General features: G+C 32.9%; 2 protein-coding genes across 9 annotated transcripts in view; one reads left to right on the top strand and one right to left on the bottom strand.

Annotated features, from left to right (window-relative positions):
- The first annotated feature begins 1,587 nt into the window (after positions 1 to 1,587).
- LOC100743150 lies at positions 1,588 to 6,457 on the top strand. Of its 3 annotated transcripts, none has more exons than XM_003491115.4 (7): positions 1,588 to 1,720; positions 1,936 to 2,176; positions 2,497 to 2,623; positions 3,027 to 3,124; positions 4,701 to 4,920; positions 5,081 to 5,648; positions 5,850 to 6,457. In XM_003491115.4, exons 2-7 carry the CDS (start codon positions 2,138 to 2,140, stop codon positions 6,178 to 6,180), a joined length of 1,383 nt encoding a protein of 460 aa, XP_003491163.1. In that variant the 5' UTR covers positions 1,588 to 1,720; positions 1,936 to 2,137; the 3' UTR covers positions 6,181 to 6,457. The 3 variants fall into 3 exon arrangements, with proteins under 3 accessions (XP_003491163.1, XP_012243492.1, XP_033177747.1); XM_033321856.1 differs by having other exon boundaries at positions 1,666 to 1,720; positions 1,863 to 2,176; XM_012388069.2 differs by having other exon boundaries at positions 1,650 to 2,176.
- Positions 6,458 to 6,590: 133 nt separating this feature from the next.
- The window catches only part of LOC100748533 (unconventional myosin-XV), a 63,435-nt gene continuing 56,012 nt past the window's right edge, over positions 6,591 to 14,013 (bottom strand). For 3 of the 6 annotated variants that reach the window (XM_012388067.3, XM_012388068.3, XM_033321855.1), the window contains 8 exons: positions 13,156 to 13,532; positions 11,448 to 11,751; positions 10,568 to 10,963; positions 9,028 to 9,212; positions 8,786 to 8,918; positions 8,491 to 8,695; positions 8,236 to 8,372; positions 6,603 to 8,155 (listed from right to left, as the gene is read on the bottom strand). In XM_012388067.3, coding sequence (XP_012243490.1) covers positions 7,925 to 8,155; positions 8,236 to 8,372; positions 8,491 to 8,695; positions 8,786 to 8,918; positions 9,028 to 9,212; positions 10,568 to 10,963; positions 11,448 to 11,751; positions 13,156 to 13,532 — 1,968 coding nt within the window. In that variant the 3' untranslated portion in view covers positions 6,603 to 7,924. Of the gene's footprint in view, positions 8,156 to 8,235; positions 8,373 to 8,490; positions 8,696 to 8,785; positions 8,919 to 9,027; positions 9,213 to 10,567; positions 10,964 to 11,447; positions 11,752 to 12,830; positions 12,841 to 13,155; positions 13,533 to 14,013 lie in introns of those variants that run through there. The other 3 variants (XM_033321852.1, XM_033321853.1, XM_033321854.1) reach the window with 2 other exon arrangements.

The following is a 14,013-nucleotide window of genomic DNA, read 5'->3' as shown; positions in this document are numbered from 1 at the left end:
ACGCGATGCACTAAACCACGGCTGTGCTATGGGCTATGGGTTAAGTGTATGAGATCAGATGGCGCTTATTTCGGACTGGTTGCCCCCCCATTGGGTAGATTTATTTTTTATTTAATCTTTGGAGGGGAGATGATATTCGTCTCTCCCTTCATTCTGCAAATCCTTTTTCCTCTTGTCACGCGTCAACGCTTTCTTATGTTTTTCCTTTCACGACTTCTTCGATTGCATTCTAGAACATGTGGATATTTGGAGATGAATATCAATTTACATATATACATACATATATATATATAAACTTTTCAAATATTCTTCTCAATGCTTCTATTTAATTGTTTTCTTTATTAGCAATTATTTGAAGTGAAAATCCTTCTTTTTAATGGATATTTTATTACTAAATCTACTACTTACTATCTACTACTTAAATCTATTACTTACAAATTTAATTATTAAAATCTCTAGAAAATAGTATTTCTTTTAATTTTCGTTTCACAAACTTAATGTTTCTTTCTTATTGCCGTCTATGTGTATATCTTTTTGTATAAATTTTAGTTCAAATTTAACTAAAAGCAAATGTAATTAATTAAAATATTAAATGATCTGATTAGACTATGTTATATGAATCTCTACTCTTTAAAATATTATTTACCTGCTTGTATTTATCTCTCTTTAGACGGATATGAATTCATAGGAATTTTCCATACGCAGCCCCGATTACTCAAAGTATTTTAGCTTCATCGATGTTACATTGTCTTCTCGGCAACTTGTTGCCCGCTCGAGGATCGAAATCAATGAATGTCAACAGCTGGCCGTTCGGATAGAATTTCCAATACAATGTATGCGAGTCGGGATTGGAAAGAAAGAGAATGTGATTCGATTAAAACGTTTTGAAAACTTCTAGAACTTTTTATTCCATACGAGTTCCAGAAAAATTTCACTCTTCAAGAATGACTCCATTTCTGGTGAAATAAATCGTAGTTTTACAGGTGATTCATAATAATTACACGTGACTCAAGAAGAAAATTATGTTACACAAGATTACAAATGAGTAATTTATCGTACCAAAACGTCGTTGCAATTTGTTTACGGTATCCTAAGCTTCATCAACGTCGCTGTCACGTTACATTAAATGAATCATTTTGCGTTTTTCATGCATGATCATTTAGTAATTATATTAATACGTAAAGACCAAACTCAAACCGCCTCGATAACAACTTCGATAACTACTTCTTTCTAAACATTGTCCGTTTTATCCATCTCAAACTTTTTAACGTTGGGTACATTCAAAATCTCTGAACAAAATTCGCGGTTACTTATCAATATTTTTGCTTTGTTACTCATTATAATATTCGTATATTGAAACGAGAATATTTAATTAATTTTATCAATTATAATAGACAGCAAATAAATAAGGACTGCATTCAAAGAAACGAACGTTCTCTGAAATTTTCCCTATCTTCGCCGGTCGTTGTAACCTTATCGAACCGGTTCAAGGTATTAGCGGTTCGTTAACCATTTCCATGGTATTTATTGCGAAAATTCACACCGTACTGCGCCAATGCACCGTACGATAATAGCATTGTTACCTGCAGTACGCAGACCTTATTACGTGACACTACGTAGCCCGTGCAACTTGAACCACGATCCTCTCTATCTCTTCAGTTGTCGTTCGACGCGCGCCGCGGTTCGTCTTGTAACCCCATCGCTCGAATTTCACTAACGAGTAAGATAACGCGACCCCCCACATGCCCGTTTTACCGATTATTATATTAGTACAGTTGATCACGAACTAACTGCTGGGATAGATTTAATCATTCGCTTCTTTTAAATTCTTAAATTCGTACCTTTTTTTTTTAATTTTACAGATGCAGATAGATTTTATATTTAATAATTTTTAATTTATGATTTAATTTATGATTGTATTCCTTTTCTTGATAGTATACCATTTGTGCAATTCTTCTGAGTCTACTGAATGTGAAATGAACTATTTTTATGCGGGTTGTGATAAGTGAAATTGTATGATGAAGCTTTCTACTCGACGTTGTCCCAAATTCTTCATAACAGTTTGAAAATTTAAATACGTTAAAAATGGTTGAATGAACATTGTAAAATTGGAAATTGTTGATAAACAAAGTTAAATATGTGGAATCGCAAGGTATTCATCAGGATTATCGAAGTGGTGCGTAACAATGGAAAAGTTGTATATTTATTTTTGTACATATATTTGTTTTGATATTGTAAGCTACTTTAGTTACATATTTATACATGATAGTGAACGTTAATGTTTAAACAAAAATTCTAGCACAATTTACATTTCAATTATATATTACTAGTTGCTCTTATATCAGTGTTCTCACAATACGAGATAAGGATTCCTTTGAATACTCCCACAATCAATTATTTGTAATTATTCCTGCGAACGGAACTGAACGCTAGATAATTGGATTTTAATTCATTCCTTCTTATTAAATTTTGCAACTATGAACATTCGTGTTGCAGATGCTTTGCCTTGCCTGCGTGGTGGCACTCAGGGTAACTGATGATGAAAGCCGAAGAGTGTTTCATTATTTGAGAAGTCGTAGCAGAGAATGGTCCCTCTTGAATAACGTCACATGGGGCGCCATAGGTTCAAAAATTAATATCTATTACTTTATAGTTTTCCTTTTACAAGAGCAAAATTGACCCAAAAGGCCTACTAATTTTTATTACTTTCTTGAAACGTTTATCTCTATAGTTTGTATTACGCCATAAATTAGGAGAAGAATATTTTTGTATTGCTATCAGTTAGTTTTTCTATCTTTCAGAGTTACAATAAAAATTCTGCAAGCTGTCTAGCAAACATTTATCAAAAATATTTCGTTACATAAATACTTTTAAGATTGTGGTCGGATAGTGCATTATTCTATGTAGATTAATTTAAATGGAAATTTATTTTATGCTTTATAGTAATTGATGTATAAGTACTATAGTATATGTTGGAAAAAGGAATGTAAAACACGCAACAACACACTTTTCTTTTGTTAATCTAGGCGCCGCTCTTGCAACCGCGACTTGTGGTGGTTACATAATAATCACGACGGGTCTTCTTATTGCTGCTGCGACAGGAGAGCTAGATGGTCGAAAGACGGTAATTCTTTCCGTTTTTTTGTAACTTTTTTTCTTTAAACAGTATATGTCTATGACACGACGAAAAATTCGATGTATATTTCCCGAACTTTTAATTCACTTCTTCCTTGACAATTGTACAAGTCGACATATTTCCATAATAGTCGCATTGTTTGGACTTTTCAAGGTATTCTTTCTCTTTTACGGAACACTGTCCTTCGACGAGGCTGATTTTATCGTACATTGATGTATCTTTCTTCTTAACCAACACCCTGAATGCATAAATTTAAATGTTTCTTAAAAGAAACAATAATTGTAATTGAATTAACTACTGGAAAAAATGCGGGATCTTAAATTGCTATTGGATATAGTTAATGATTAGAATCGATGGAATATCATAGAAATTTTCTTACACTAAGTGCGTAAAAGAATATTCGTTAAAATTTATTTGTAAGGTCAGGAATACGAGGAATTAACTTCGACAAGTTTCACCAGTAAAAGTGACATGAAACAGATAAAAATTGAAATTACTAGACTCCATGACTGATTCATTAACGAATTATATTAGTAACTGATCGTGGTGTTACCTTTTACTTATCCTCGAATTACGAAAGTTACACGATTATCAGTACCTCAATAAGTTTTACAAAAATATAAAACATTTTCTGCATGATTTTCGGTAGCCGTTTTAAATGCACCAAGATAAATACACGAAATACTTTCGCAATTAATACCAACGATGGAGACTATAATAAATTCTCAAAGCAACATATTCAAGACTCTCACGATATTAATCTTCAGCATGAATGCATTTTCAATATCTTTCCTGATTGCAAATATTTTCCGGCGGACACACCTCGTTCATTAGTCAATCGTCATTGCATTCGAAGTTACGATGTACCGATCTGTGTTAGCAGAGCTCTTTTTACAAGGTTGCTTTTTTTCATGCTTCTTTCAAGTTATGCAGATGGACTCTTGAAACGACAAATCCGTTAAATATAGAGCACGTGTTTTAACGATAGCGTGAGAACTGTCGTGTCCAGTTAGCACTGTCATTGAGGGGCAAGATTAAAAGTATCCTTCGTATGAGCAAGCTACAAGAAGGAGCACGTAACAATATCCTTACCTTGGTGTATGGCAATTGAGCACGTAATACGTACGCTACTGTGACTTAGTTCTTAGTTAATGACTCATAACTGAGGCTAGGCAGATCGCAATGATTTCCACATGCGGATCTACGCGTTCATCAAGACAGAAATTTGCATTTAAAATAAATTGTTGATATTCTTAATTCTGAGCTGAAATTCTTAGCTGTTTGCTCGTAGATGACATAAACGATGATTTTTATAGAAATATTTCACTGAAAGGCGGTACAATCGCTATTGTAAAGAAATCTTGAAAAGAAATACGAATTATCGAATTGTTAATGGTCGTAAACGTGTGAAGGTTGTTTCACTTTTATACTTGAATTTTATGAGACAATAGGGGATATGAAAGGTCCCGAGGATTTTAATGAAGATTATGTTAAACAGAGGAAGTCATTAACATTTCATTGTTCTGCTTGATGAGTGTACGAAGATCTTTCTTTTCTATTTAAGGAAATATTCTTCCTTGGACTTGGAGTGATTCTTTTCGGTATCGTCGGCGCTTTATCGTTGGCGTCTATTGAAAACGTCCCTGAGGATTTGATAGACAACGCCGCTGTTTTTGGGGCACTGTGCTTGCTAACAGCGTTAGTTTTCATCGCTGATTTGTTAATGAGCACGCCAAAGAAAAAGAACAAGCATGGCATGACAGAACTTCTGACTGATAAAGGAGGTATTATACATTTTTGTTAAGATATAAAAGGAAGTGTTAAATATAAATTAAGGAGACAATATATAAATTAACAATATATATAATAATATATAAATATAAATTATGGAGATAATACTTCTTAAAATTAAGTTGACTTCCTTTTTTGATTGATATATAATAGCTAAACGACAAATAACGACGACTCTGGCCAGCGAAAAAGAAACAAAATCCCCCAAAATAAGCAGTCCTCAAGTTTCCAAAAACGACGACAGTGGCACTATAAACGATGGTTTTGAGAAATTAGACGAAAGACATCAAAAGAGTTCAGGGCAAGAACAGTCTGAAGATCCGCGAAAATGGGAACAAAATCGTTCCTCCAAGCAGCGTTCGAAAGATTCGTATGAAGATGAAGGAACTGGCGATTTTAATCGAGAATACGGAGAACCAAAAGAATATACGCAGAATTTTGAAAATGGGAGAGCTCTCCGAGACTCGAAAATGTATCGAGATTCTGAGATGCAAAAAGCTATGAGAAGGGACTCTTATAGAACGGATCATGGAATGGAAACGCCTACTGTGGTTTATAAGGTTCATGATATTTATCAACGTCCAGTAGATGAAATTGACACGCCTCGTTTTCCAACCGAAACGAATCATAAAAGTGAACCTATATTCGCGAAGATCGTGAATCCTAGTGTGAAGATTATGAAGGTTGAGCGCGATGTGGACGAAGCTATCGAAGGTTACAGGTAGTTGCACAATGATCAGTTTATTACTATAATATTAGCTTCGTTAATATCGACGAATTCATTCTTTGCATCAATTCTCATTGGTGCATTAATTCCCTATTATATTATAATTATTATTTTCATAATCTACAATTGCCTGTTATCATTTTATTATTTTCTTAAATTTCTTTATCTTATTTCTTGGTCTTCTAACATTAATAGATATTCTGACACTAGTCAGTACGACAACGTGCCAGTTCGAATGAAAGGAATGTCGCCGAAAAATCAGAAAAAAAATCGTGATGTTTCTTTTAATATTCCGCCGCCGCCAAAGGGTTATGGAAAAGAAGTCGACCAGAGAAAAGACGAAATCGAAATACTGGAAGAATGCTTTACTTCGCTCCGAACAGCGAGCACGGGGACACAGACACTCAACGTACGAACACCTTCGTCACCCACTGATCCTGGATATGTTAAACATACCGCCAGTAATTGGCCTCATGAAACGAAAATGAAAACACCTAGTTCGAGTCCAAGTCGCTCGAAGAATTGACATATAATGCAGAAAAAGTTATTAACTTGTTGCTTTATGATTTTTTAACGACTTCGTGTGACTGAATGATTGCTTGAAAAATAAATTTAAAAAGCTTTTTCGTAAGGCTATATGATTATAAGTAGATTAGAAAGGCTCTGAGGTAGAATAATTTAGAATGATATGCATATCAAAACACAGAGTGTAAAATCAATTTCTCTTTACTTCTATCTGAGTATTTCTCTGTGTAATTTCCTCATATTTAATAAAGTAATACTAATTTCTTCAATTTCTCTAATTTCAAAAATATGATTTATTAATTTGATCTATTAAAACGTCATCATTATTATCTACTGCCTTTTTATATGTTTATATATATATATGTTTTTGAAATGGGAAGGAGAAAAAGTAACTTGAGAGGCATACAACTATTTTCGTATAAGTAGAAATTTTTAATATAAAGTTTTAACATCTCCGTTCACATCGATACGCATACGTACAATTATTAATAATAATGTATCCTTGTGATAAACATGTAACCGCAGTTTGTTAGTCGCCATCAGAACGTACTCGTTAAAGATATTAGCATTTAATTGGATTTACATTAACTTTTACGTGTACCGTATCGTTTCTTTTTCTTACGCTTTTTATATAAATAAATCGATCCTATTCAACGTCGAAAGATGTCATTTATTTTCCTTATTATTCAAGGTGATCGGCAATTTCTTCGATTATTAAAAAAATGAGAAGAAAATTGCCCTCATTGAAACTGAAAGAAAAAGAAATCAACCGGAAGACGCAGCAGCCATCGAGAGTATCGACGTGTTCTGCCATCGAACCCTATTAAAAAGCTACTAGTGAGCCATGTATCGACATATTTCATTTTACAGAACCGTCGTCCTCTCGTTGTAGTTCTCTCTTTCTCTAGACGTTTCTAAACGCGTATTTACAGAGTTGAGAATAATTGCTTAGACACTTGAGCATTCGTTCCTCTTCTTCTTTTTCTTCTTTTCAACGGTATATATAAAGTTAATTCTCCTTAATGAAGAAGATTATCAGACATTCTCATTCTTAAGACTGTTGTGTAACTAGATAGTCTTATTATTTTATGAAACGATAGTTTGAACATTGCAATATTGTTGAGTTGGTATCTTTATAGTGCGTTTGAACTAACGCGATATTCTTGATGATTTACTTTCCCTTTGCATCGAGGTATGTACTTGACTTATTTGTTAAGTTTGTTACATTTTGGTGTACTCGTCGAAATTTATAGAAAGGTATTTCTTAAAACGAGGAAGAAACATGAGAAATGCCTTGTCACGATTTGTCACGATTTATCTGTTATAGTGTTACCAGATGATCTGTGTTTCAATTCTGTTCGTTTCTCGCTCTTAACTGGACATATTTACAAGTCAAAAGATTCTCAAACTATATTCTTCACTTAATTTGCGTATTATAAAATCTCTTAAAAAATCTTAACCAAATCTTCTGCTCTCTGAATAAATAAATAACGAAAGAGTAAACGTAATTTTACTGACAATTCTTTGAAACTTTCGAACTTTATGAGCACTTTACGATATATTGAATTTCTTTTTCTTTGATCAAATTTCCTTCAAAGATGTCTTCCTTTATCATGACGGAATCGTTTCTCTTAAATATGTATTTACAGCGCTTCTTATTCGATTAAACAATACAAAAAAGATTGTACGCCTCTAAAATGTTGATCTATATGATTACTATAAATTGAAAGTGCAGATGGAGAATTTTATCTCATGCCAAACCCAATGCTAGCACCTTGAGCATTGGTGGCTCGTTGTTCCATGGTGATGTATTGTCTAATTAGTCGTGAAATTTCATGGGCTTGTTCAGTCTGAAGTCGTGTGATGCGTTGTTGCATTAAATTACCGCATTTCATGTCAAGGTACAGAGTTCCTTCTTCGGATTTTACTTTCCTCGTGGATATTACCTCGGAATAAGGGTAGTGGTACAGGGTCTCCTAAAAATTTGGCGTCGATTTCATTGAATTATCTATTGCTTTTTTACATGGAGGCAGAAAACGGGTATTGAATTACTTACATGTGTAATTAAATCAATAAAATGCACTCCATGCCTGTTGAGCGCCAAAATATGATCACCACCCTTCTCTTTTCCTTCAGGCACCCTCTTCACAGCGAAGAAACTAGACCCGAATAATGGCCACTTCCATAAAATTTCTAAAAATAAAGTTAAACATTATTTTCATGATATAATGTTTTATTATATTATATTTATTATATTTATTATTTTATTATATTATATTATATACTCGCTAATAAGAACTGAAACACGTACCAAGCACCTGTGCTTTACAAGCAGCAACTGTATTGTGTTGCACATTGTTCCATGCTTGTTGGACCATATTTGACCACTGTTGTGGTCGTGGTTCTCTCAAACTGAGCACTGGTTTTGGTAATAAATATTTAATTTCTTTCGTTGTTGGTTCGTGAGTCATATCTGCTGCCCTATGTAAAAGAGCAGCTATTTGAGCCATATCGAACTAGAAAGAAAAGAGAAAATATATTAATTAAAAACTCCAAACAATGTCAATATATTATTTATATAAAATAGCAAAGATAGAAAGACTTACTATGACTTCTTGAGGTAAATGTTCACCAGGTAAAACTAGTAGAAGACCTTCTAAGTAATCTGGAGCAATCTGATTGAACACGACTTCTATATACAATGGAGCATCCAGTCTGAGAGGATAATACCATACAGATCTAAATTGAAAAAGATTGTATTATTTTTGTTCTCTTATTTGCACTGCTTTCGTGAGAATCGATAGGTTTCTTTTTAGATAAGTCCTTTTATCAATGGAAAGACATATACCTGCAGAATATTAAGTAGAAGACTTGATGATTTTTATGTAACTCCGTAGTTACGTCTAGTACGTATTCATCCCTGGCTAAAGGCATCGTAAACGCATCACCATCAACAATGCAATATAGCGAGAATTCGTCCATTTCATGAGGGTTTCTTACAGATATTATATTGCACATCTCCTCGATAACATCCTACCAAAAAAGTTAAGTTATTAACAAATTATTAAGAATTAGTCATTACACTTGTATTATCATATATTTAACAATATATTGCAATTTGACATATCTTGACTAGAATTTATTAAAATATAACAGTCCTAAACTCAAAGTGCTATTAAATAAATCAATACCAATTTGTCTTTTGCAATTTATTATTATATATGTTATTACATTATATAGGAGATATTTTCATTGATTTTGTCTTCTCTTCAATGCTATACCATTAATTTTATGTTTCTTATACTAAACAATTTAATTTATATTCAATAAATTTTACGAATATGTATTATAGAATGGTTTACTGAGATTTGAATTTGAATCTTAGCGCGCATTAGCCGGCATACGGAGCGTACTGGCGTCGATGAATTGAGAGTGTTACGAAAAGTGAAAAATTGATAGGAATGTCATTAGAAATTCGGTATGCTTTCTCATTTAATTTATGTTAACTAACTAATTATGGTTATTATTATTTGTAAGTAAAGTTGTAAAGTATGTTACATAATTGGTGAAATTTTTACGATTCTGTAATGAGTATGTCAATTTGTGAGGTTACGTGCTACTAAATTGGGTTGCTTGGAGCTTGAAATTAATTGTAGTATTCTACGCATTAATAATTAATTATTTACGAGTATGCGTACATAATTTTGTACTATAACATTAATATGAAGGTTTTAACCTATATATCATATATATCATATTATGTATATCATACTATATATAATTTTATTCACTCTGATGACTACATATTGGCACAAATACATTTTTTTTTAAATTTTGTACATGCTATTGTTTGATTATTAGTAATATTTTTAATAGAACCTATGTCACAACTTAATTTTATAATTTTTGATATTTTTTGTATATTTAGTATATGATATTTACTTGTATATTTAAGCATTGTAGCATACTTCTTATATAATTATTAATTAATTTTTTATGAATTTGAATCTGAATGTCATAATTTCTATTTTGATTCGAATATTAATTAATAACTTTTTGTTATTTTATTTATATTCTTAAGACAGCCTTCCAAATTGAAATTTATTGGTATGTAGGTCGTTGTTTGAAATATTGTCATTAGAGTTTTGTTTTATTTAATTGACATGCTCTTGTGTTATAAATTGTTGTTTCTTTGTTATCTTTAAATGTAAATGTTTAAAGAATCTTCTGCAAATTATATTGCAATTGTTTTGTTTGTCAGCGCTTAGCTACTAACAGCCTTATAATACAATAGATAATCCAATAGATTTTCTAATTTGTTTCATATATTACTTGCATCTATCCTGATCCTTTGTCTAATTAGATAATTTGAAGAAAACTAAACTTACCTGTACAACAGTTGTACATTTGGTGTTGATAACTCTTTCTGTTCCACCTGGTAGTCTGTAAATCTGTCTCTTCGCATTTCTACCTGCACTAATTGCCATAATTTCATCCACGCTTGGTACGTTTTTCCTTCCTCCATATTTAACTGTTTTCCTGAGATTTTGTAAACACACTGTGGCTGTACCATGGTAAGCTCTCCTCTTATCATAAGCTGCAGTTTCCAGATATTTTGTTAAATAAGGCCTCAGACCATCACTGCAAGTGAAGTAAGCAGCAACAATGCTAAAGATCCTCCAACCACGTTGACAACTATCTGGATTTGGGCTCTTATTGTTTGTAGTCTGTTTCATCAATTGACAGTAAACTTCATCACGAAGTAATTCATACTTATGACAATGCTGTAATTAGATTGAAAGTAGTGAGAATAATGTCCTTAGATGTTAAACTAAGATTTTTCTCAGTAGTTTATGGAGAAAGAAAGTGATGATTTCACTCTTTGCAATTATTTTAGAATATCAAGGCATATTATAAATATCATTTTTTAAATGTAAGACTTTTTAAAAATATATGAAAATAAACTAGCGATATAAAATTTATCTAGGAGAAATCTTTAATGAAAAGAAGTAGCAAGTAAAAGGAAATTCAAATCCTTCAGCGATAAAAGTAGGTTGTCAAATTATTATCCTTCATCATTAAATCCTTGACCCCAATACAAATTATCTCAGCAAATTTCACCATATTTCTTCATATAATTGTATATAACAACGTCATTGTACAGAATATTTAAAATTTTTATCATTTCAGCTTATTTCATGCAAACTAAGAGACATAGGATTGTTTTCTGAGAGATTGTTAGTTCAGAAGAGAAACATTGTCACTTACCATCAGAATGGTGTAAACACATTTTACTTCGCTAGTATCTGGAGGCAAAGGTTGATCACCCATGTACCTCATCAGACACAAAAAGCATTCCACTGCCAAGGCACTTAAATCTGCATCAAGTCTCAAAAGACTCTGTTCTATTGGCACAGGAGAGTATTTTACAAGATCCACTTGTTCTTTCCAAGTCCATTCCGCACCATCCTGTTGGCCTTTATTCTTTTTATTCTTCTTTTTACTCTTCAAAGATTCGATCACTTTAAGAGATCCACTTATAGATCCATCTGCTGTCTTCAACATCTCAAACCTATAAAATTAAATATTTTGTTAAAACTTTTGTTTATTAAAACTCTGCTTGTTATTATAGGAAGTTGTAACCGCGGGAAGCGACTGTTAGAATTAATTTATCGAAGGAACGGGACTCGGGGGTGACGTAAGTAATAGCCTTCCAAAACGGAAGACATCTCCTTGGAGGAGTACGTGGCCGTAAAGGAGATTTCCATTGCAGGATGTTGCTACAGAGACAGAGGAAAAAGTCCCGTTCAGAGTACTGGCCGGGTGGCCGTCACTTGTCAAAGTCATGTTTAGGAAGTCTACACTCTAGTTAGGCGTTTTAATGATTCCCCTTCGACTTGGTTGAAGGTTGATCCTTCTCTTATTGTTTTTTCGCCGATTCTTTTCTCGTTTTACTTTGATACCTCGTTACAAATGTGTTTGCTGTGTAAAACCATGGTTGAATATTTCTTTCTAAATCTCTATGAATAATGAATACCACACAATGAATAGTGAAAACTCCTAATTAATTTTAATTACTTGTACACGTTGGTACAGTTAGTCGGTCACTGAATAGCAAAGACAATTAAGATACATTTGCAATGTCAATTCTCACTTCATTTAGAATTTTATACATTCAATTAGAATTTAATATTGTAACCTTACGTACATAGTTTTTAGAAATCTATTCATTAGCGATTCTATTAAATTCCATCTAGATCTTTCTTCTTCGACATAAGTTTCTTCAATAAGAACGAATTGGTAGTAATTAGAAAATTTGATAGAAAATTTTATGTGAAACGAATATATCGAAGTTTCCTCGTCAAGTTAGGAAGCACTTTAAAACGGTAACTCGCGAATCACGGAATAATGCCAAAAGAAGACGAGCTGTACTCGTTAGCCGCGCGTTCACCAAGATGGTCGATGTTACTCTGAGAACTGCAGTGCGTTATGCTTTCTCAACACGGCTAGCTCTTGTTTCTTGCGTAAGAGCGACCAATTAGTCCTTAACATTAATTTCTCCTTTATTGCGATGCCTCGTTTTGGTAAAAGTGTTCTTTTTTTCAGAGCAAGGATTTGTTTCTTATTGGGGATATATTGTTTGGTACTTACTGATTCAAGTCTAGAGCGTACAGCGTGCAACATGTTGCGAAAGAAAATACATTAGAATCTTCATTTTTAGCATTACTAGTAAAATAGGTTTATCAAAATTTTATTCTGCAAAAATAGAAGTTTTAATGTATTTTCTAAACTCGATTAAAAGTGAGATATTAGAAAAATGAAGTATAATGATGAAAAAGTTTATACTTCTATTAATGCAAGAGTTTTCGAATTTTATATTTGCCATCTATTTGAGAAAAATATATTATCGCATAAAACGAACTGTAACAAAAACAAATTGTATAACATTATGAATTGGAATAAGTAGAATACTAACTTCTCTGTGCTTTGTCTAAAGTTGAGCATGGCGTACTGCAACAGAGAGTGTTTTCCGTCGTTGACGACCGGCCCGCTCTCATAGATGCCATCTTCTTGCAATCTGCCGTTGTCTTCCGGTTGACGCCATTCCTGATTCGGGCTAAGTCGCTGGTTCTGCTGGTTTTTCTGGTGATTCGTCTGGTTTGCCGCTGACACGTGGTTCGGCACACGACCGGCAGACACGTGGTTCTCGTGATTCGAGATAACGTGATTAGGCTGACCATGGGATTGAACGTGATTCGACGCACTGTGATTCGCCTGTGACTGGATCGATTTCGTGATTTGAGACACGTGATTCTCATGATGGTTCGGCTTATGCAGCGGCTTCTGATCCACCTGTAATCGTAACGTACCATTTTATTTAATTATTATTATCGTTCAGTTTTCAATTTACTTGATTTTGGGAGCTTGAGGTTTCCATTATTAGGATATTCTGAATTGAAATATTGAATCTGGAGTCCTCAAGTAATTTAGTAACGTAAAATTTTATTATATTAATTCATTTATTTTTGTTTAATTTAATATTGAATACTGAGAGATAATTGTATTATTTATCGACCATAATTCTTTTTGGGATCAGTTATAACATCCAGGAATTGTAAAATTTTTGTTCAGAGATTTTAAATCAGAGCGCAACCTAGATCGCGAAAGTCACGAATACCTACTTTGATTATTATTATTCTTAATTATATATTTAATCTACTGCGAAATCTATCAAGCATTTATCTATCAAGCTGGGAAAGTTGCTCTTTAAGCGAATAGTGACATCATTTATTCTAATACACCAAATTAAACTTTCACATGATTTTCAGGGGGG

Source organism: Bombus impatiens, unplaced genomic scaffold (genome assembly GCF_000188095.3).
Source record: "Bombus impatiens unplaced genomic scaffold, BIMP_2.2 scf_0517, whole genome shotgun sequence".
In the NCBI taxonomy this organism is placed as follows: domain Eukaryota; kingdom Metazoa; phylum Arthropoda; class Insecta; order Hymenoptera; family Apidae; genus Bombus; species Bombus impatiens.
Note: the sequence above shows the minus strand (reverse complement) of the source record. Positions and strands in the feature narration are given on the sequence as shown.